Source organism: Eschrichtius robustus, chromosome 14 (genome assembly GCF_028021215.1).
Source record: "Eschrichtius robustus isolate mEscRob2 chromosome 14, mEscRob2.pri, whole genome shotgun sequence".
Classification (NCBI taxonomy): Eukaryota; Metazoa; Chordata; class Mammalia; order Artiodactyla; family Eschrichtiidae; genus Eschrichtius; species Eschrichtius robustus.
This window is the reverse complement of record NC_090837.1, coordinates 3,597,077-3,621,526: the sequence shown is the minus strand read 5'-3', so window position 1 is coordinate 3,621,526 and position 24,450 is coordinate 3,597,077. Positions and strand designations below refer to the sequence as shown.

General features: G+C 43.9%; 1 protein-coding gene across 4 annotated transcripts in view; it reads left to right on the top strand.

Moving 5' to 3' along the window:
- The window catches only part of GLT1D1 (glycosyltransferase 1 domain containing 1), a 106,036-nt gene that overhangs the window by 16,234 nt on the left and 65,352 nt on the right, over window positions 1-24,450 (top strand). For all 4 annotated transcript variants that reach the window (XM_068562887.1, XM_068562888.1, XM_068562886.1 and 1 more), the window contains 3 exons: window positions 10,787-10,935; window positions 15,590-15,695; window positions 23,321-23,372. In XM_068562887.1, coding sequence (XP_068418988.1) covers window positions 10,896-10,935; window positions 15,590-15,695; window positions 23,321-23,372 — 198 coding nt within the window. In that variant the 5' untranslated portion in view covers window positions 10,787-10,895. The remainder of the gene's footprint in view (window positions 1-10,786; window positions 10,936-15,589; window positions 15,696-23,320; window positions 23,373-24,450) is intronic.

Genomic DNA, 24,450 nt, shown 5'->3' with positions numbered 1-24,450 from the left:
GGCACTGTTACATGGGCTCTTGTGTGGACGAGAATCAGGGAGCCTGGCCTGCCCAGCAGCGCTGCTGTCTGCGTCTCCATCTGGTCTGTGTCCCCATGGTGTCACCTGACTCAGCTAGAAGCCGGGTGCAGCGAGGGGACCCGCGGGTCCCCGTTCACCCCTAATCCCCTGGGGCTGCCAACAGTTTCCAGAAGAACCAGGCAATCTTGAGGATCCTCTAAATCAGGCGAAGGGGTTCAGATCAGTTGCTAACAGTAAAGGTCGAAGTTTAAATTGCACAAGTCATAGATGTAAAAAAACTAAAAACAAAACAGTCACACCGTTGCTTTAGTGAAGAGGTAGCAGGAGATCAGAGTTTCAAAGTGCGCCTCCTGCTAGGCTAAAATAAATAGCAGAGCTGAGCGGTTGGCCAGAGATCATCCACCTGCAAACCCAGAGGTATTTACTCTCTGACCATTTCCAGGGAAGGTATGCTGACCCCTTGCTCTAAACCGGACTATCAGAGACTTGCTAGACTACTGGGCCTCACACCTAGAGTTTGTCTGCAGCACTGCTGAGGGTTTAGGGAAATGCAGGAAGAGAGATGGAAAAGAAGGGAATTCCCTGCCAGTCCAGTGGTTAGGACTCTGCACTTTCAGTGCCAAGGGCCCAGGTTCAATCCCTGGTTGGGGAACTAAGAGCCCGCAAGCCGCAAGGTATGGCCAAAAAAATTTTAAAATAGAATACATACATACATACATACATACGAAATAAAAAAAGAGAGAGATGGAAAAGAAGAAAAGGTGAAGGATTGAGGCTTGCTAGGTCCAGAGTAGGGAGTCCTAGAAGTCAGTGCTTGGATGAGTGCCCTGGCACCCAAGTGAGTGCAGTGTCCCCGACTGAGAGCAGCACTTGTACAGTGGCTGTGACTTTGTGTTCTTCCTTCTGTGTTTCTTCCTCTGGAAAACGGTGTATAAAAGAGGTTTTATTTGAATGGGAAGCACTTTAGATAACAGAAGCAAACAAGACTTTCTGGAAACTCACTGGAAGGGAAAAAAAAAAAAAGGGAGAAAGGCAAACATCATGGCATCCAATGCAGCCCTGACCCTACTGCCCAGCTGCCTTCTGCTAGTCTAAGTTTGAATTCTGCTGTGAGTGCCGAGCATATGGGAAGGGAAAAAGCCTGAGCCTATTCAAGTTTTCTACTTTTTCTTTAGAAGATGCCAAGGAAATGATGCCGAAAACTTGACCTCTGTGCCCCGATGCCAAATCGAATCTCGGAAGCAGAGTTTTGGGTGAAGTAGAAAACAATAGCTTTATTGCTTTGCCAGGCAAAGGGGGTCACAGTGGGCTAGTGCCCTCAAAAACTGTGTGTCCCGACCTGGGAGGATTTGGTGAGGAGTTGCTTTGGTTTTTGTTTGTTTGGGCCGAGCCACGCGGCATTCGGGATCTTAGTTTCCCAACCAGGGGTTGAACCCATGCCGCTGCGGTGGAAGTGTGGAGTCTTAACCACTGGACCGCCAGGGAAGTCCCTGAGGAGTTTTACAGCAATGGGTCAAGGGCAGGGTTGCTGATAAGGATCAGGGTGTGTGCAGGGCCTACATTCCTTTAATCTGGCCTCAGGTGGTCTCCTGGTGAGCTTCTGTGGTTCTCGAGGTTATCAAACTGTGACCTTCTCTCTGGAATGAAAACTGCTTTATCAAGTAGTGAACATCTTCCATTTGTTGGGGGTTTTAGTTCTTCAGAAGAGCTCAAAGGTATTGTTCTGTGTATCCCTTGAGGTGGAACCAGGACCCTGCCCCAAGGTTTCTTTTTTATAGTTTTATAGTTCTTTTTATAGTTTCTTTTTTTTAATTAATTTTTATTGGAGTATAGTTGCTTTACAATGTTGTGTTAGTTTCTGCTATACAGCCATGTGAATCAGTTATACGTATACATATATCCCCTCTTCGTTAGATTTTCTTCCCATTTAGGTCACCACAGTGCATTGAGTAGAGTTCCCTGTGCTATAGAGTGGGTTCTCATTAGTTATCTATTTTATACATAGTAGTGTCTATATGTCAATCCCTATCTCCTAATTCATCCCATCCCCCTGCTCTGTTGTGTCCTGACTGCTCCTCCCTTGTCTCTGCATCCCCTCCCTCCGCTGATTAGCAACTGTTTGAACCTGCCCTTTGGGACTCAGGGAAGGTCATGGAGGCTGCAGCGTATTTCCTACAAACAAGAAATGGGGGACACAGAGGAGCTTCTGAGCCCAGTAGCCCCACAGGGTCCTGCTCAGTTTCAGAAACTGCAGAGGTACGTTAAGTCAGTGGGAAGAGGCTATTTCCTTTCCTCCCCCTGATGTAATCATTGTCGGTTATTGTTTTCATTTGGCGAATATTTATTATTGAGCATCTCTAGTGGGCACAGCACTGTGAAGACCCTGGGCGTGGAGCCAGGGAAGGACAGGTGAGCCCTGCGGAAGCCAGCAGCCATTCAACCAGAGAATTTTTAGCACATCAGCTCAGTGCTAAGCCCTGTCTTTCGAAAGAAGTTTCCAGCCTTCTAGCACGGACATACGATTACACAGATTATTTAATTACAATATGATCAGTGCTAGGAAGAAGTGCTGGGTGGTTAAGAGTATGTTCAAAGGACAGACCTAGTTCTAGGGGGGGTCTGGGAGGCTCCCCTGAGAAATAGTTTTTTCTTTCTCATACAGTTTTTTTTATTGAGCTATAATTCACATACCATAAAATTCACCCTTTTAAAAGCATCCAATTAATTGGTTTTTAGTATATTCATAAAGTCACACACCATTGCCACTATCTAATTTCAGAACATTTTCAGCCATCTCAAAAGGCACCCCAGACCCATTAGCAGTCACCCCCTTATCCCCCCCGCCCCAGCCCTGGGCAACCTCTAATCTTTCTGTCCCCATGGATTTGCCTATTCTGGACATCTCATATAAATGGAATCATACACTATGTGGTCCTTTCTGAGGACTTTACATAATGCATCAGTACTTAATTCTTTTATAGCTGAATAATACATTCCGTTGACGGACATATCACATTTTGCTTGTCCATACATCAGTTGAAGGACATTTGGGTTGTTTCCACTTACTGGCTACTATGAATAGTGCCGCTGTGAACATTTGCGTATGAGAAATAACTTTCTAAGCTGGGGTTTCAAACCTGTAGGTTAGCTGGGTGAAGAGGGAGAGAGGTTGGGAATAGCATTCCTGGCCAAAGGACCTGTATGTGCGGATGCCCTGAGAAAGGAAGGGGCTTGTGGAGTTGAGAAGCCGAGGCAGCTGAAGAGCCAGCAAGAGAGAGCAGCCGGCCTGGCAGGCGTGAGCCAAATCATTGCCACAGTGAAGGTTCTGGATTGAATGCTAACAGGATTACAGGGCGAGGGACTGAGGTGGCGCCATAGGGAGGGAGAGTATAGATTCGAAAATGATTTGGAAGGACCTGGGATGATGCAGCAGAGGAGAGACAAGATGTCAGAGATGCTCGTGCGGCTCTGGTGTGTGCTGCCGAGTGAGCAGTGGCCACTTCTCACTGTGTTACTCAAGCGAACCTTGGGTCCACTCGCCCGATGCACGGCAAAGCCAATCTACTGACACCAGGTTGTGGTGAAGGAAAGTACAGTGTTTATCGCAGGTGCCAAGTAAGGAGAATGGGTAGCTCGTGCTCCAAAGACCCGAACTCCCCAATGGTTTTCAGGGAAGTGTTTTTAAAGGCAACATTTGGGATGAGGGCTGCGGGGTGCATGCCTTTCTTTTGATTGGTTGGTGGGGAGGTAACGGAGTGATGTTCTGGGAATCTCAATCCTCAGCCTTCTGGTTCCACCCAGTCTGGGGTCCACTTGCTTACGTTCAGTGTGTAGTCACCATCCTCCACCTGGGTGAGGGGGTCTTAGTTCTTGCAGAACAACTCAAAGAGATGCATCAGATTGTTATCTGTATCACTTCAGGAGGATCTAGGACTCTGTTTTATCACTGAACCATTGTTTCTTTTTTTTTCTTCTTCTTTTTTTAAAAATTTTTTCCTTTTTTATTTATTTTTGTTTTTGTTGTTTTGAACTATTGTTTCTTGACTGCTGCTACTCTGTTTCTGTGTCCCCTTCCTTTCCCTAAGTAGTGACTGCTTGAGTCTGCTCTTTGGAATTCAGGGAGGGTCTAGGAGACTAAAGCCTTTTTTTCCAAACAAGAAACGGGAGACAGGGAGGGGCTTTGGGACCCTCTGAGGTCAGAGGACTGTTGCCATGGAAGGGATGGAGGGGCATGGGGGAAAGATAACCCGCTGTGGTCGGAGATTCTGATGGCTTACAAGGAGCTAGATGCAACAAGTGGATTTTATATCAGCGAACAAGAAAGGCTCTAAGCTGCTGGTCTGTGATCCTCGCAGAGATTTTCAGCCTCACGTCACTGAAAACCCAACCCCAATCGGCCTGGGCAAGGACTGGGATTTCACGGCTTATCCTATAAAAAGTCTGGAGGTGGGGCGGGCTTCAGGTGTGATTTTGCAGCTAAGATGACATGGACAGGAGTCAATGGCTCTCTGTGTCTTGGGTCCACTTCCCACTCCTGTCAGGTTTTCTTTTCCTAGCACCTCCCAACCCTACATCCATCCAGTTCAAGCCCAGCCAGAAACAGTGAGTTTGAGTGTCTGAAAGTGCAGCCCCCGGTCCCAGATTGCATACCCAGGGGTGAGAGTGTGCGTAGGTGGGGTGCTGTGGTTGGATCCGGGGGTTGGGTGCTTCCTGTTCAAATGAGTGACGGGGACATGGCAATGGATGCTCTGGAGGCCACACGTTTCAGAGTGAAGGCTTTACTGATTCTTATCCGTAAAGGAAAGGGGAAAAGCAGACCTGTGAACTTTTGAAGACTTAAGGGAATAACAAACATTGCTGGCTTTGAAGGAGCAGGAAATAACTTGCAGGGGAGGTGGTTAAAATTGGGAAGTTTTTCCACAGAAATTCAAATACCTGGCTTCTCTTGGCAAACTGGCAGAACTGGCCACCATGAGACGGTGTCTTCATGGTACCCGCTGTCTAGAGCTGAAGAGGATTTAATCCAGCGTGTTCACACATAAAGGGAGCCGCGTGTGTCATTTAAAACGTTCTAGTAGTCACTTTACACAAAGCAGAAAGAAGCAGATTAAACTAATTTTAATAATACATTCCCATGAACTCAGTGTATCCAAATATCATTGCAGCATGTCATCAGTACAGAAATTACGAATGAGCTGTATGTATATTTTACACTCAGCACCACTCTGTTCAGACTTGCCATGTCCGCAGTGCTCCGTTGGCCCACTTTGCCTTATTAGACAGTGCAGGACTGACCCCTGCAGATGGGACCTTTCTCTCCCGTTTGGGGGAGGGCTCCTCATGCCTTATGGTCCCCACCGCCCCCTGTCTCCCCATTCATTTATTTCAGCAGTCTGAGCTCAGCAGACATTTGGGTTTGAGACCTGATCTAGACGCTTTGCCTGTTTTTTGATTGTATTTTTGCTTCCTTTTAAAAAGAGTGATTTCCTAACAGTTATTCTCTTGAGTACAGGAATCCCAGTAGAATTGCATTAAAAAAGTAGATACACTTTACTGTTTACAAAACACACCCACAAAGATAACACGCATGGTAACACCATGTCCTGCAAATGTGTTATCATCTCACTTCATTTACGGAAAGGCAAGGGGGACAGTGCTCTGTGCAGTTTACCTTTCCGAACTGGGGCTCACGGGTTCATGCGGGCATTGCATCCACACAAAGACCTTCATCTCGCTGAGCTCCACCACGGATTCAAGACCAGCATTGTTTCTTTTAATGTATCAGACAGTCTTGAAGTATCGTCAGAGGGTAACATTTCACAGTTCAACACAGGTGACTTCGCCCCACCAGTGACATGACACTGTTTCCCCCCCAGGTGAGCCTTGGTGGACATCACTGGGCTGCCAGTAGGTGCTGTGTCCTGTGAGAAGCATTGGTCCCAGCCAGCTGTTCACGCTCAGAGGCCCACAGCGTGGGATGGCCTTAAGGAATATTAGACCCCTGTTTCCCATCTCAGGATCATGCAGGGGCTCATGGCTATGGAATGGAATGCAATTCGTGTTGCCTGCCCTATCTTTTTTTTGTTCTCTTGCTATCTTTTTTTTTTTTCTTTAATCAAGACATCATAGTTTATGGAAATTCACATAAGTTAAACACACAAATGATTAAGCTTTTTTGTGTACTCAGTTAAAGGGGATGGCTTTCAGCCAGGTGGAAGCAGGTAGGTTCCCACTGAATCTTTGAATCTTGGGTCAGGGGTGTGCAAGGAGCTTCAGTCAATTCCTGGAACATGCTCGAAGCCTCTTAATTTATTGGAGATGCTTTCATTCTCAAAAAAACAAATAAATAAAAAGCCTTCCTTAAGCCAAATAAGCCAGAACTCCTGGGACATAATAGGTGCTCAGGGAATTTATTAGTTGAATCAAGTTATCACTCACGGAAGTGATGCCAAAAGCTCGGCCTCTGTGCACCAGTGCCGAATCAAATCTCGGAGACAGAGTTTTGGGTGAAGTAGAAAAGAGTAGCTTTATTGCTTTGCCAGGCAAAGGGGGACACAGCGGGTTCCTGCCCTTGAAACTGTGTGTCCCAATCCAAACTTAAAACTGGGAAGTTTTTTCACAGAAACTCAAATACCTGGTGAGGAGTTTTATAGCAGTGGTTCAAGGACGGGGTTGCTGATAAGGATTCGGGTGTGTGCAGGGCCTGCACCCCTTTAATCTGGTCTCCAGATTAAAATCTCCAACCAGGACCCTGCCCCCAGGCTGCACTACTGTGTCTTGACTCCTCCTCCCCTGTCTCTGCATCCCCTCCCTTCCCTGATTAGCGACTGTTTGAACCTGCCCTTTGGAACTCAGGGAAGGTTGTGGAGGCTGAATGAAGCCTATTTCCTGCAAACAAGAAACGGGGGACACAGAAAGGATTTTGTGCCCAGGAGCCCCACAGGGTCCTGCTCAGTTTCAGAAGGAACCAGGACAGAGCAATTTAAAGGTGTTACAAGTCAACTGGAAAGAAGGCTCAAGTATCAGTCCATAGAGAATTAAGATTTAAAAAAAAAACTATTTTGGAATATTAATGAGATCATAAAGCTAGTGTTGGGCTTCCCTGGTGGCACAGTGGTTGAGAGTCTGCCTGCCCATGCAGGGGACACGGGTTCGAACCCTGGTCTGGGAAGATCCCACATGCTGCGGAGCAACTGGGCCCGTGAGCCACAACTACTGAGCCTGCGTGTCTGGAGCCTGTGCCCCGCAACAAGAGAGGCCGCGACGGTGAAAGGCCCGCACACCGCTTGAAGAGTGGCCCCCGCTCACCGCAACTAGAGAAAGCCCTCGCACAGAAACGAAGACCCGACACAGCCATAAAGAAAGAAAGAAAGAAAGAAAGAAAGAAAGAAAGAAAGAAAGAAAGCAAGCAAGCTAGTGTTGAAATGCCATTTGAAAATAGGTTTAATAAATCAAGAATGAGCCGTTATCTGTACCTAACCACCCCCATCCCATATGCCCTACCCTATAGATTCTGCATCAGCCAGAAATCTCTCAGGTATGGATTTCCTAAGTAGAATTCAAATTGTCTCTTTTCCATTTATCAACACCTTTTTATTTTTGGCTTCTCATTTTAAAGTTCTAAGAAGATGGAATAACAATTATTTCACCCATCCTCTGAAGCACGTTGCATCCTTAGTTTCGCACGATGTGTATTTTTAGGCTGAAGCGAGCCGATAGCTAGACTGCCTGCAGGCTTCTGTCCTGGCTCTGCTTAACAGTTGCCATCAGCATTTCCAGACGAGTTCGGGGGGGTGCGTGGGGCGGTGGCAGTGTTTGGATCAGCATTAACAGTGGAAATGATAAGATCAAGATACTCAGCATGCTTCAAGAGCAGAAGCCAACTCAAGTCTCCAGGCCTCTTAGTCTTTCTTTCTCGGCCCAGTGACAGCTGCAGTCTTGTGCATTTAATTTGCAACACAAAAGAGAAAACAGAGAGAGAAAATTTAGCATTCCCGTAGTAGAGTAGGTGATGATTCTCACCATATTCCCCAGAGTGGGTGCGGGCTTGAGGATTTGAATCTAACGTTTCTTCAGAGGTCCTGAGTTCCCCTGAGGCTCCCACAGTATAAGCAGGTTGGTCATTTTATGGTCATTTTGCTTAAAGATTCTAGATCCTTCATTCTTCTATGTTTACTCTTATTATTTGATACACTGTTGCCCCTAAGTGCAAGCCAGCTAATCCATCTGGTGTTCAGCTGAAGAGTAACAATCTTTATTATTGCTGGAGTTAGCGGGGGGAGGGGGGGATGGAATGGCTATATTGGGTTTAAACTTTGTACTATAGTATCTTCTGGATGATTTAAGAGATTTTCAAGGATAATTTTAAGTGTCCTTGATTGCCACCTATGTGCTGATTTTGTGGTTTTTTGTTTGTTTTTTCCAATTTTTTTTTTTTTTGGAGTATAGTTGATTTACAATGTTGCATTAGTTTCAGGTGTACCGTAAAGTGATTCAGTTCTCTACACACACACACACACACACACTCACACACATATTCTTTTTCAGATTCTTTTCCATTATAGGTTATTACAAGATATTGAGTATAGTTCCCAGTGCTATACAGTAGGTCCTTGTAGGTTATTGATTCTGTAATAGAAGCACTAAGTACGGTGTGACTGCCTTGTTCATATAACTGCATCCCAGAGTGATTGTGGTAACAGTGGGCTTGGAGAACAATGGAAACAGTGAGAGAGACGGCTGTGTTAGGAGCAGGAGAACAATGGAAACAGTGAGAGAGACGGCTGTGTTAGGAGCAGGGGCTGTCAGATTTCACCGAAGGGAGCTGGCATTGGGAAACGTTGGGACATGGTCATGGGGCTCAGAAGACATGATGCGTTGGGTGTCCTGCAAGTGGAAGGGCTGGACTGGAGCTAAGGGTGTCAAGAGTGGGATGCGCCTGGCTGTGCAGGGGATGCAAGCTATGAAGGGTGCTGTGTGCTAGGCTAGGGCGTTTGGACTTGATCCCAGAGACACATTCAGCCGTTAGTTTATTCAGTAAGCAAGACAGATCCAGGCCCCATTCTCATGGAGTTGACAGTTGGGCTGACTACCCCAAGCCATTTGAGGCTTTTTGTTTTGTTTTTTAAATTTTTTTTTGTCTGTGCCATGCAGCATGCAGAATCTTAGTTCCCCAACCAGGGATCAAACCCGCGTCCCCTGCAGTGGAAGCACAGAGTCTTAACCACTGGACCGCCAGGGGAGTCCCCATTTGAGGGTTTTAATGAACCTGGTTGGATTGGTTGTATACTCACGTGCACCTCAAACAATTTTAAAAGATAATATATGCACCTGGTCAAAGAATCCAGCCATGCAAAATGGTGTGTGATGAGAAGATAATCTCTCCCCCACCCTGGTCCCTGGTCCTCTTTAGACAGAATCATTATTATCTATTTCTTCTGTATCCTAGAGATGTTCCGTGCACACATACTATATATGCACAAAGTGTTCTTCACATTGTGAAGAACACTTCATTAACAATGTGTCCTCTTTTCATTAACAATGTGTCTTGGAGTTTATTCTAAATGACTTCACAGTGATCTGCACTCTTTTCATGGCATCAGACCTGAGTACCTCATATGCGCCATAATATAACTGGTCCCCTACTGATGCACACTGAGGTCAGTGTTAGCCTATTTGCTACTTCGGATATAGCCTCGGTGCTTATTCTTGGGTGCATGTTTTGTACTGATATCCAAGTGTGTCTTTGGAATCAGTTCTGAGAAGTGGAGTTGTTTGGTCACAGAGTTTGTGCATTTTAAATATATTAGCTGTTTCTACTTTGCCCACAGAAGAGGTTGTACCAGTTTACCCAGTATAGGAATGTTTATTTCATGAAGCCATAGGCAGACTTTTGATCTTTACACATTTTCTACATTAAAAGGATGACTGAAGTTGATCACCATTTCTCATATTTAAAAGCCCAGTTGTAGGGGGTTTTTTGTTTTTGTTTTGTTTTGTTTGGCATGGACTGAAATTTTATGGTGATACCTATTTTTCTATTGGGTTAAGTTTTTTTCTTATTGACTTATGAGAGTTCTTTATATATTAATGAAATTAGCTTCTTTCCTTCTGCAAGTGTTGTAAATAGTTGTTTTTTTCCCCCCGGTTTCTCATTTGCCCTTTGATTTTGCTCATGCTATTTCCGCCATTCAGGAAGTTTCTTTTTGGTTTAACGGATTTGTATTTTAGATTTCTGTTGCAAGGAACTGAACCGGGGTGAGAAGAAAAGAGACATATTTGAAAGATATTTTGGAGGTAGAATGGAAAGGCCACGGAGTATCTCTTGAAGCTAATGATAATGGGTGACTTTTGAATTCTTGATTAAAAACTGAGTCACAGATGCCTGAACACAAACTTTGAGAAACAGGAGAAAAAAGTGAAATCAAAGAATTAAAGAAGGGAGCTTTCTGATACAGCAAATGTTACTGGAAATGGCCGTGGGTGCCTTGTGTCTCAAGGCTGCCAAGCCTTCCTGAGTTAGCCCTTCATCCTGCTGGCCTTGGTCGCAGCCATGGCCCCAATCCCAATCCTGGTATCTGAGACTGGTGGATGAATGTATTTTAGGTGGATTGTCTCTAAAGGACAATTCAGAAAATATGTATTATTAACTTTTGATTTGATTAATCTTTGGATTGGTTTTCAGTTTTAACCACAGCAGCAACTTGTGTCCTTTTAATGTTTTTTTCTCCTGTCTTTTTCTTTCTCTGTGTGTTTTTTGATAAAGGGACCATCTAGAAGCTGCGGGTCACGTGTGTATTCTGAAAGATGCCTTGGACTTTGAAAGCCCATCCGAAATCTCCAACTTCATCAAGGCTGAGAGCTTGGAGGCAGCTATGGCTCTTCATCTATATAGAGGGGGTAGACTTTTGCCAGGTAACCCCCCTTCCCCAGAGGTGGGGCACTAGCAGTCAGGAGACCAGAGCGCCTGCGATTTCAACTTAAACATCCATGAAGCAGCTTATCCCCGCTCAGAAATGGAAGGGATACAATCTTCCTTTTGCTTTGCTCTTCTAAACGGAGTAATTTTCTAAAAACGATGTAACTACACCAATTGAGAATGGGTGCATATACACTGAAGCTGTTTTTACGGCATGAAGAGCCTTTTTTTAACAAGTTTTTTTTTAAAATATTTATTTATTTATTTATTTATTTATTTATTTTTGGCTGCGTAGGGTCTTCATTGCTGCACACGGGCTTCTCATTGCGGTGGCTTCTCTTGTTGCGGAGCACAGGCTCTAGGCACGCAGGGTTCAGTAGTTGTGGCTTGTGAGCTCAGTAGTTGTGGCTCACGGGCTCTAGAACACAGGCTCAGTAGTTGTGGCGCACGGGCTTAGTTGCTCCGCAGCATGTGAGATCTTCCCAGATCAGAGATTGAACCCATGTCCTCTGCACTGGCAGGCGGATTCTTAACCACTGCGCCACCAGGGAAGTCCCTACGGCATGAAGAGTTTTATCCTGAATGTTTTTGATGTGTATTTCTTAACTCAAAGTCTAATTTTCAAAAGTTAAAAATGGGACTCTTTCACCAAATATAGAAGTGAGCACATAGGAGAGAGTTTATTCAACTGATTTATTAATGAAGAAACTACTAAGATGCTAAAGCCAGTTTAAAGAGCATTTAAGGGAGTGAGATTTTTTTTTTTGAATTTTATTATTTTTTTTATACAGCAGGTTCTTATTAGTCATCCATTTTATACATATCAGTGTATACATGTCAATCCCAATCTCCCAATTCATCACACCACCACCCCCACTTTCCCCCCTTGGTGTCCATACGTTTGTTCTGTACATCTGTGTCTCTATTTCTGCCCTGCAAACCAGTTCATCTGTACCATTTTTCTAGGTTCCACATATATGCATTAATATACAATATTTGTTTTTCTCCTTCTGACTTACTTCACTCTGTATGACAGTCTCTAGATCCATCCACGGAGGGACTGAGATTTGAATAGGCTAGGATTAGGTTGGCTGCAGAACTGGTTATGTCCGGCAGGGCAATCAACCCATAAGCTTTGGGGCTTTCTTTTCTTTTTTTTTTTTTTTTTTTTTTGGCCGTGCTGCATGGCATGCGGGATCTTAGTTCCCCAACCAGGGATTGAACCCGTGCCCCCTGCAGTAGAAGCTCAAAGTCTTAACCACTGGACCACCAGGGAAGTCCCAAGGGTTGCGGGAGCTATCTTTTCTACTGGTGTATTAGTCAGGGTTTTCTAGAGAAACAGAGCCAAGAGGAGATATAGATATAGACATAGATACAGATGTAGGTATAGATACACACACACATATATGTACGTGAAAATTTATTATAGGGATCGGCTATGTGATTATAGAGGCTGAGAATTCCCACAGTCTGCCATCTGCAAGCTGGACACCCAGGAAAACCGGTGGTTTCATTCAACCCGAGTCTGAAAGCCTGAGAATTGGGGGGCTGATGGTGTAAGTCCCAGTCTGAGTCTAGAAGCCCAGGAACCAGGAGTGGTGATGTGCGAGGGCAGGAGAAGATGGATGTCCCAGTTTAAGCAGAGAGCATGAATTCACCCTTCCTTCCCCTTTTAGTTCTATTCAAGCCCTCAACGGATTGGGTGAGGCCCACCTGCATTGTTGAGGGAGATCTTCCTTCCTCAGGCTACAGATTCAAATGCTAATCTCTTCCAGAAACATCCTCCCAGACACATCCAGAAATCATGTTTTACCAGCTCTCTGGGCCTCCCTTAGCCCAGACAAATTGACTTCTAACATAAACCATTACAACTGCAGCAAAATGATTTGCATCTCTGCCTGCAAAGTATTGGATGCAACTTCACAGAGCATGAGCTCTTAATTAATAGTAAATACTGAGGTCAAACAACAGTACCTTCTCTTAGAAAACGAATCCACGGGGACCTTTAAACACTGCTTCCAGGCTTCCCTGGTGGCGCAGTGGTTAAGAATCCTCCTGCCAATGCAGGGGACACGGGTTCGAGCCCTGGTCCGGGAAGATCCCACATGCTGCAGAGCAACTAAGCCCGTGCGCCACAACTACTGAGCCTGCACTCTAGAGCCCGCGAGCCACAACTACTGAGTCCATGAGCCACAACTACCGAGCCCGCGAGCCACAACTACTGAAGCCCGCGCACCTAGAGCCCATGCTCCGCAACAAGAGAAGCCACCGCAGTGAGAAGCCCGCGCACCACGACGAAGAGTAGCCCCTGCTCGCCACAGCTAGAGAGAGCCCGCATGCAGCAACGAGGACCCAATGCAGCCAAAAATAAATAAATAAAAATAAAAACAAAAACAAAAAAACACTGCTTCCTTGGACCTCGAAAGGATGTGCATGCAGTCATCCTCTTGGCTTTAGCTACAATTTTTGGATATTTCTTCTTAACCCTCCCAAGGCCAATTTGACTTCACTGAGAGCCCAGCGGCCACTGAGTAGAGGCAGGACAGATAATTTTGTTGTTGAGCCGTGAGTGGCTTTTTCCAAATATGAATTAAATGACATGGCAGTGGCAGCTTTTCAGGAGATAGTATGTCACTTGAGGCCCCAAATTACCTACAGTAATCATCATACGGGGATAACACTTCACTCAGCAAAATGTGTCAGCTTCTGAAATTTTCAGACATTTCATTGCTAAAGGTGACTTCCTGTTTCCCTGCACTGTATCAAACCTTATTTAATCTTCCAGCTCTCTCTCCTGCTTCCCACACCATAGGAAATTGGACCCTCTCTTCATATACAGGCCTTACTTTGTATATTTAAGTGCATAACTTAGCGATCTTTCCGAATCAGTGCTTATGCTGAAAATCGGTCAGTCCCAGTAGTCGGCTGAGAAAAAAATCTCGTGGTTTCCTGAACCTGGCTTCTTAATCAGACACCTGATGCTGCCTGTTCCTTTAGGTTCAAGCCTAAAGCATGTTCTCAACAAGAAACAGAGGAAGAGATGAGTCAAAACCTTAATTTCCCTTTGCTGTGTAACATATTCATAGATTCCAGGAATTACAGGTGGACATCTTTGGAGGCCATTATTCTACCTACCACAGACCTTTCTCTGGTCCCCAAAGATTCAAGTCCATCCCACATGCTAAAATCATTCACCCTATCTCAGCATCCCCCAAAGTCTAAGCCCATGGCAGAAGAGGAATCATCTCTACCACACTCGCCTTTCCGTGTCTGCCTGGCTTTTTTGTATTTTTGGAAAAGGTCACACCGGTCCGTAGTAAGAAATGCAAACAGTATAAAATGTTATAGAGAGAAAAGAAGAAAGTTTCTCTCCTGTTCCAGATCTGTCGTCTTCCGGGTTCCTTCTTTTTTTTTTTTGGCGAGGCCGTGCAGCTTGTGGAATCTTAGTTCCCCAGCCAGGGCTCGAACCTGGCCCCTCAGTGAAAGCATTGAGCCCTAACCACTGGACTGCCAGGGTCCCTTCTATAGAGGCAACAGCAGCTAGGTTTTTTCTTTTTATCCTTTCACAGATGTTCTTCGTACAGAGAAATGTATGTTTATTGTTTTCCTATACATATATTGTGTTAATCAAAATGCACTTGATTTTTTTTTACTTAAAACAATTTTTTTTAAAGTTTTCATTTGAGTTTTTTACTTACAGCCTTTCTGTACCTCTTGTGTGTTATTGGTGTGCTTAGTAGCTAAAGGCTGAATTCTTCGCAGTGAAGTGAGAGGCACTTCACCAGAAAGAAAAAAGATAGAATCTGCTCATTTGCGTGACAAAAACACTTCTAAGGCAGATACAAGGAAAGATCTGTACCTTTTCCACTTACATATTGAATCTCAGTAGAGATGGCTTGTTTGAGAAACCCCAGTATGAACTCAAGTTAGATCTGGTCTGTTTAGTGGTTTGCCTTTGCTCTTTTGAAATTTTTATTGACCTCTGGAAGTCCCTCTGGGGAGCCCTGTTTGATGAGCACAGTTTAACTTGATCTGTGCACGCTTGGTGCCTTGTGAAATGACCAAGCCAGGGAATGTGCCTTCCATCAGCCCAGGGCCCTTCATTCAGAGTAAATACGCCCCCGGGGGGGAGTCCTTTTCCACTTGACACACGCAGCATCTCCAGTATTTTTGGTTCCCATATATTTGTGCCCTCCACGTTTTATCGTTGCTGTTGTACTGTGTGTGCCTGAAGATACAGTCTGTGTCTCTTTCCTCTCCCTCTTGTTTCCTTGCCAGCACGGTGACTGTTACTATGAACAGCAGGTCTAAATTTGAAGCCCTCTTTTTCTGTCATAAACACCAGTAGCTCCAGATTAACCCATTTCCGAACGATACGCTTGGCTTTGATAGATGGAGGCTAACGTTTTTCGTGTGTTAAAACTGAAAGCAAATTGGTTTAAAATCGTCTTGTCTCACATGATTAACCCCATGTCATGTTCATAACAGTGACACCTGTTCTATTCAGAAGAGCTGGGTAAAATTCAACAACCAACCAAATATGCTCCCTACGTTCTGGGAACTTCAGTTTTTGATATCGTTGCTTTGGGATGGTTAGCGAGGGGTGTTTCCAAAGGTGAACTGGGCTTTGTTAATTATCCTATTTTGCAGGTCATGGAATTCCTTTTGGAATCATCTTTGGTGGAACTGATTTAAATGAAGACGTTAAGCATGGAGAAAAAAACAAAGTGATGGGAAAAGTCCTAGAAGAAGCCAGGTAATACTTAAGAGAATTTCACAGGAGTTAAGCATCTAACCCTTTTGGATGAAATTCACTGACACAAAAAGACAGAGGAAACCAGTAGTTTGGGAGGTTTACATCTTACCATGTAGAATCAATTTCTTTCTTTTTGTTCATCTTTCATTTGGTGCCTGTTTATTTTGCCACAAATAGTCATTGTAAACAAGTTATTGCACTTGAATAGTTCTTTGACTACAGTTAATATTGGACTGTAGAATGTTCTTAGAACGTTCTGAGTGGTGGAAGAAACAGAATTCTTGCTAAGAGATGAGATGGATAAACTCAAGCTTTATTAGCACACAAATTGGGGTTGACTTTGCATCAGGTTTGCCCAAGCAGAATTTTTTTTCCAGTTTTCTTGAGATACGATTGACATGCAGCACTGTTTAAGTTTAAGCTGTACAACATAATGATTTGACTTGCGTACTTGAAACGATGATCACAGTAAGTTTACTGCACATTCAGCATCTTGTATGGATACAAATTTAAATAGAAAAAAAACCCCTTTTTTCCTTGTGGTGAGAACTCAGGATTTACTTGCTTAACTTTCACGTGTAACATACGGCAGGGTCAATTATATGTATCACGTTGTACGTGACATCCCTAGGACTTACTTATCTTATACCTGGAAGTTTGTACCTTTGGTTGCCTCCCTCGAATTGCCCCTTCCCCCCTCCCCGCCTCTGGTCACCACGAATTCAATCTCTTTTTCTCTGAGTTTGTTTGTTTGATTGGTTGGTTTTGAAGTATAATTGATCTACAACCCTATGTTAGTTCCTTTTACACAACATAGTGATTCAGTATGTGTCTACATTTGAAGATGATCCCCACGATAAGTCTAGTTTCCATCTGTCACCATACAAAGATGTTACATAGTTACGTACTGTATTTACTGTCTATCCATCTATGCGATTATTTTAACTTGCTGGTCTCTAAGTTCAAGCACATTTTAACAATGCTGCCTTTTTACTTCCCCACCCTGCTCCCCCCAACATTTACTGTTTTTTACGTCGTATTTTACATCTTTTAGTTTTGCATCTCCCTTAACTATGTAGATTGTGGTATACAGGTGATTTTCCTACTCTTTGTCTTTTTTTAAAATTTTATTTATTTATTTATTTTATTTATTTATGGCTGTGTTGGGTCTTCGTTTCTGTGCGAGGGCTTCCTCTAGTTGTGGCAAGTGGGGGCCACTCTTCATCGCGGTGCGCGGGCCTCTCACCATCGCGGCCTCTCCTGTTGCGGAGCACAGGCTCCAGACGCGCAGGCTCAGTAGCTGTGGCTTACGGGCTTAGTTGCTCCGCGGCATGTGGGATCCTCCCAGACCAGGGCTCGAACCCGTGTCCCCTGCATTAGCAGGCAGATTCTCAACCACTGCGCCACCAGGGAAGCCCCCTACTCTTTGTCTTTTAACCTTCCTGCTAGCTTTATACACGGCTGATTTACCACCTTTACTGTATATTTGCCTTCACCAACAAGATTTTTTCTGTGGTAATTTTCATGTTTCTAGTTGTGTCAAGTGGAATCTCTTTGACGTGACTCTTAACCTATACGGATTTCTGGGCTACATATAAACCGTTTGTGAGAGCGACCAGCGAGCGGGTTTCTCAGTGGGGTCAGTGTGGGTATTTTGGGCAGGATAGTTATGCATTGTGGGGCTGCCCCGCGTGTCCCTGACTCTGGACACTGCGTGTCCACAGGACCTGCTGGGTACTGCAGCAGTTAAACACACCTGCTCACATTGCTAGCCCCTGGGATGGGAGTAGTTATCGCTCCTGGCTGAGAACCCAGAGCTGTACTTCCCAACCTTTTTCGTGTCGAGGCATTCTTAGAAAATGATAATATCTGTACAGCATTCTGGAGCGAACTGGGAGGCTTGGTGGGGAAACAAAAACACCCCATTTTCTCTTTATAACAATCACAGTCATAATAACTAACATCATAATAACATACAAATCCTCTCTGTTCATATAAAAATTGTGAAAAAAAGAGCTAATGAAATCGAAAGAAGAAACATACATGCGTACCCAAAGCAAAGCAAAGCGCTCTTCTTGGCAGGCTTTCTGGGGTGATGCCACGGAAGGGTTGGTGTGGGTGGACGTGGTCTCCGCCCCCCCGTGCACCCACTGGCTGCTGATGAATCAGAGTCTCACCTGCCATCGAATCACCCTGAATTCAAAGCTTACCGAAAACCCAACCAGTACTGTTGAAGCATCCTTTCAACTCTAGTAAATTTTTGAATCATTGTGGAAAAAAAAAAAACAAACCAGGTGATGAATTTTTAAAACGTGGACACACTGCTTTATTAATTTTTTAACCACTTTACTGAGGAATGATTGCCATGCAAAAAGCTGTACGTAATCAACGCACACAACTTGATGAGTTTGGAGATCAGTATACACCCGTGAAACTATCATCACAATTTATGCTATAACCACGTCCATCACCTCCAAAAGTTTACTCCCACCTTCTTTATTTTTATTATTTTATTTTAATTTTTATGATAAGAACACTTAACAGAAAATCTACCCACTTAGCAAATTGTTTACATACAGTATTATTACCTGTAGGCTCTCTGCTGTACAGGCGAGCTCTAGGGCATATTCATCTTGTACAACTGAAACTTTGTGACCTTTGACTAATACCTCCCTGTTTTCCCCTCCCTCTGTTTCCCCCTCTCCCAACCCCTCCCATGCTTCCATGAGTTTGACTACTTTAGATTCCACGTGTCAGTGGAATCCTACCGTATTTGTCCTTCCGCATCTGGCTTGTTTCCCTGAGCATCAATGTGTCCCAGGTTCATCCATGTTCTTGCAGATGTCAGGATGTCCTCCTTTTTTAAGGCTGAAAAGTATTCTAGTGTATGTGCATGCCACATTTTCCTTATCCATTCGTCTGTTGATTGACATTGAGGTTGCTTCCATGTCCCCGGTAAGTGGCCAACCATGAATTTTCTTTTTTCTTTCTTTGTTTTTTAATTATTATTATTATTATTTAACATCCTTATTAGAGTATAATTGCTTTACAATGGTGTGTTAGTTTCTGCTGTATAACAAAGCTATACTAACCATGAATTTTCTGTGGCTCGTCTGTAACCCTCGCATGTCTGAGAAGCTGTGGGAATCCAGACTTCTTCAAGGGTATGTAACTGTCCCATTTCTGATCCACACCAAGGACAGAACCCCAGGTTCTATTTCGCAGCCTAATTTTTTGGTGGGGAAAGATAGGTGTCAATCTTGCCCCTTAAAACTAGGGTTACAAATAGATGGCATTGCATTTCAGGACCCTGCTTCTTCCTGAAGACTACCTGGACATAAATGTGGAAATGCAACCTTTTTAAAATAGAGGGTGCGCTCCGTGTATGTGTGTGTGTTTTACAATAAATGAAGGTATTAAAGCAGTGCTGGCTTACCTTGAAAGGTGATCTATCATTATAGGTTTTCTTCTTGTTGTTCTTACACTCTAAAAATTTATTGCCTTTAGATTCCTGCAGTTTGTAATGCACTGTCTCATAGAAGGAAAATCATTCTGCTTGGGAGAAACAACATGGAATGAATTCATCTTATGATATTATCATTAGCATTATTCATTGTGTTGTTATTAAAGCACACATTGATTTTTATTTGGGGATATTGATTGGAGTTAGTGGGCAGGGAAGTTGCATGAATCACAGATTTCTTGTCCGACACAATACAGCATACTTTTCTGTAGAACAAAGCATTGAACCTGTCTAGCTTTATAACAAGTGTTTCATTTAAATAGTTATATTTTCCCGATAAGGTATATTTTTCAGCTTTTTTAGTATTGAAAACTTTTCCTGTATGGTATAGTATGCGAACTTATTTTAGCATCCACTTGTTGGCTTATGAATATTATAATAAGTATTTGGTAGTTATAAACACCAAAATTAAATAAGGAGTATTTGAAATTTGTGGAAATTGTTTACTGAAGGCTTATCTAGGTGCATATTAGAAAAACTTAACATTGCCAAGCAAATGAGCAAAAGAGAGTTTGTATGAAATGAATTGCCACACAAATACCCTCATGATTACGGAATCAATGGCACGTGAAATTACTGTTTTGTAGGTCACAACTGGTTGAGTGTTGGTAATTTCATATGGTTTTTGAGCTACAGTGTTACTAAAGATGTTTTTGACAAACAGAATTCTATGTCAAAGTAAGTACGTTTTGAAATGGCAGTGTTCAAGCACAAGTGCAAAAGTAGTACTTTTATATTTTTCCTAAAAAATGCGTTATTTTATTTTTTATGTTACCTTAAATAGTATTTTATTGAAGTATAGTAGATTTACAGTATTGTGTTACTTTCTGCTGTACAGCAAAGTGATTTAGCTTTACATATATATATATACACTCTTTTTTAAATACTCTTTTCCATTATGGTTTATCACAAGATACTGAGTACAGTTCCCTGTGCTATATAGTAGGACCTTGTTGTTTATCCATTCTGTATATAATAGTTTACATCTGCTGACCCCAAACTCCCACTCCATCCCTCCCCCAACCCCCCTCCCCCTTAGCAACCACCAGTCTTTTCTCTTCGTCCGTGAGTCTGTTTCTGTTTCGTAGATAAGTTCATTTGTGTCCTATTTTAGATTCCACATATAAATGATATCATATGGTATTTGTCTTTCTCTGTCTGACTTACTTCACTTAGTATGATCATGTCTAGGTCCATCCATGTTGCTGCAAATGGCATTATTTCATTCTTTGTTACGGCTGAATAGTATTGCATTGTATATATGTACCACATCTTCTTTGTCCATTCATCTGTCGATGGACACTTAGGTTGTTTCCATGTCTTGGCTATTGCAAATGGTAGAAATGTGTTATTTTAAATATCTTTATCTTCCAAGGATCTTTGGGCTAGAAACTCTCTTAAAAGGTTATCTATTAGGTGGGTGTAAAGCCAGGCCCACTGTTTCTATATGAGGAGCCACAAGAAAGACCGTGTTATCTGTGGCCCTGGAATAAGTGGCATGTCTTTCAAGTTAGCTCCAGTTTTCACCCCTCTGACTCCGAAAACATTTTCACATGCACCTTTGAGGAGAACCTTCCCAAGACTCTCATCCTTCCCTGCCGTCTTAAACCGACGCTGTAGCTCCTACTGATGCCTCATCTCGGGTCCCGAAATGAGCAGGACGTGATGGTGGGGACGGTCACATGGGTGGGGGACAGTCACAGTCAGCCGCTGGGCTACCATGCACACAGAGTCTGCTCCGCACACCTGGGACATTTTCCTGCTCTTTCCTCCCCCTCTCCACCCATCCCTCCCCCTCACCTGCTTCCTGTTGGAATTTAAGGCAGAACTGTTCCTTCTCTTACTTATACACGTATACAGGCAGCAGGTATTTTTGCCCGTCTCCTGGGTGCCAGACACTCCAGGGGCTGGGGAGGCGGCCATGAACAGAGCAGCGTTCCAGCTCATGTGGAGCTGACATTCTCACCGAAAAGTAGAGCATCATGCTTGCCAAATGAGTGGCTTTAACATTCCACAAAACCCACCTTGAGAATTGCACTTGTGCATTTATTCATAAACGCTGTTATGGGGTAAAATGCTTGGTCTTTTGTGTTATTGACCTTATTCTTTGTTCGATGGCTCTTCTTGCTTTTGGGGCCTTTTTTTTTTTTTTTCTGAAAGTTTTAGGCTGTCAAATAATTTGTTCACTGGCCACATGGGGTGCCCTAATGTTTTGCACAAGTCCCAGTAGTGGTGTTAGTACTAGTAGAAAATAATAATAGCAGATGTTTGTCAGATGTTAAATGAATTAGGGACCAGGAACTGTGACAGGCAATTTACATGCATAGTTTGTTCTTTGTTTGATTCTTAAGTTTCTCATTTTTGCAGTTTTCCACAAAGGAAGGTTTCTGCACTCTCCTTGCAGTTGCTATTTAGTTGCTTTTCTCTCCTTTTTATCCCCGTTTCTTGGAGTATAGTTGATGCCCTCAGAATACAGTTTATTTGTGTTTCTTGCCAGTGTTCGGGGGGCATGGAGAGCATCTCGTAAGTGATGCCAGCAGTCCGATCCCTACTGGGCTCAGATGCAAGGTCTGATGTGGTCTGGTCCTGCTTGCTCACGTTTATTCTACCCAAAGGGAAGGATTCCGTATTTCTCCCTTAAGTAAGAGGCATGCAATTGGCTGTGTCTGCGATTGGTGGCTGGTTTTGGGAGAGTGGGGAGGGGGAAGAAGGAAGGCTTGGAGAAGACACAGGCAGGGGGACGTGAGCTCCCCTTTCCAGGTCATGCCAGTGGGGAAGAATCATCTATTAAGGGTTCTGGTTTTTTCTTTCTTTTTTTTTTGGCCACGCCAGGTGCCGCTTGCGGGACCTTAGTTCCCCGACCGGGGATAGAAAACGGGTCCCGGCTGTGAAAGCACTGAATCCTAACCACTCAACCTCCAGGGAATTCCCTATTAATGGTTCTTGGTCGCAACAATTTTTACTGCGCTGTTTGCGCACTGATGACTTTCTATTTCTACCACTCATACATTTGTTAATTGGAATTCTACTATAAGGAAGAGTTGTCTGTTTGACCCCATTTACTTATTCAGTTATTTAGTTACATCAACACGGACCCATGGCTATTTATTTTGTTTGACTCTATGGGTTACCCATCACTCCTATTACTTATTTTGGTGCCCAAATCACCCCAGCCATGGCCATTGGAGATATTTTGTTGACTCCTGCATCCTTTCGACAAGCCCTTGCCATGTTTTGAGCGCTTTCTACTTTCTGGCCCCATAAGATGTTCCTGGTTCATTCCACGTGTACCCAGTCCTGCTTCTGGAAACTGCCATTTCTCGATGAATGGGGACATTAACTTTCCTAACCCATGAACATTCAGTAAATCTTGAACACTTTCGCCTAGTTTTCCTTTGGCGAAGCCAGTGGACTGGATCACCTGCCCCTGAATTTTATCTAAGTTCCTTGCCTCTCTAGTGCATCTTGTTTTCTGTCTTTTTTTATTTTTAATAAATTTATTTATTTTATTTATTTTATTTTTGGCTGCGTTGGGTCTTCATTGCAGCGCGTGGGTTTCTCATTGTGGAGGCTTCTCTCCTTGCAGAACGTGGGCTCTAGGCACACGGGCTTCGGTAGTTGTGGCACATGGGCTCAGTAGTTGTGGCTCATGGGCTCAGTAGTTGTGGCTCACAGGTTCTAGAGCTCAGGCTCAATAGTTGTGGCGCACGGGCTTCTTTGCTCCGCGGCATGTGGGATCTTCCTAGACCAGGGCTGGCACCCGTGTCCCCTGCATTAGCAGGCGGATTCTTAACCACTGCACCACCAAGGAAGTCCCTCTTGTTTTCTGTCTTTATCTCTGCTTCTCTCACCTTCCATGAAGGAACAAGAAACATAGGAAGTTTTGAGCTTCATTTGTTCATTTTCTGCAGACAGAACTTTTTTTTTTGGATGTGAGTGGAGATGAAATCTAACAGCCAATGACCATGACTAATAAAGATTGATCGCCCTGTAAATTCAGCTACTTACCTGTCTCTCACAATTTGTTCCAAAGAGCTGTTTCACAGTTATGTTAATTAGATTCTGCCCTAATCATTTTCATTATTTTTGCTCACTTTCCTAGATTCGCTGTCGCTTTCACGGAGTCAATGAAGGAAACGGCACAAAGGCAGTGGGTACGTGTTCATTCTGCGTTTTGATTTGGGTTATGCTGGTGAAGTTGCAGGATCGGAGAACAGAAAAGCAGTTTTATTAGAGCTGACATGGTTCCCATCGGCACCGCCCATGGTGGCCACAGCAGTGTGTTGTGTTTCCCATATGCTGATGTTTTTTATTTGGGTAGATACTCTTAGACCTTCACTGATTTTTGTTGTTGTTCTTCTTGAAGTGCAAAAATAGCCCAATAGCCAGCTCTTTTCTTTTTTGTTTTTTTGTTTGTTTTTGCAAATCTCTCTCTCTTTTTTAAAATAATTATTTATTTATTTGGTTGCACTGGGTCTCAGTTGCGGCAGGCAGGCTCCTTAGTTGTGGCATGCGAACTCTTAGTTGCAGCGTGCAACTCTTAGTTGCAGCGTGCATCTCTTAGTTGCAGCGTGCAACTCTTAGTTGCAGCGTGCATGTGGGATCTGGTTCCCTGACCAGGGATCGAACCCGGGCCACCTGCATTGGGAACACAGGGTCTTAACCACTGCGCCACCAGGGAAGTCCCCACCGGATCTTTTCATGCTTTGTCTGTTTTCGTTTTATGTGCGCAGATGGGATGATTTATGGACTGTAAATGCTGCAGCACCCTTGTACACTTTGGGAGTAGCAATCCCTTAGGCGGCAGCTGGAGTTTCCTAGGCTGGACTCTTTATTTGAAGGGCTTTAATGAGTAGAGGGCCTTGTACCTCTACAAGTTAGTGCACTTATTGACTTTGAAAATTCACTGTGACTTGGCGGGGTGGGGTGAAATGAGCTGGCGGGAATCTGAATCCTCCGTGGGGAGTTCTGTAGAGGACTGGCGGGGCAGGTGTGTGCAAAACTAAAGAAGAAGCCAGCTGCAAGGTTGCTTTCCTCCGGTGGATCTTAGGCACGATGCTGTTTTCTCAGATGGTGACCCCTGCAGCGCCCTTGGGCCACCAGCGTTGCTGGTCCTTGTGCGTTACCAGCAAACCGTCGTGCACAGCACTTAGGCCCTTGTCATCTGGAGGCATTATTCCTGTTGGTGGCATTTTACAGGCTATGCACATTCTTTATCTATAGGCTTTCACT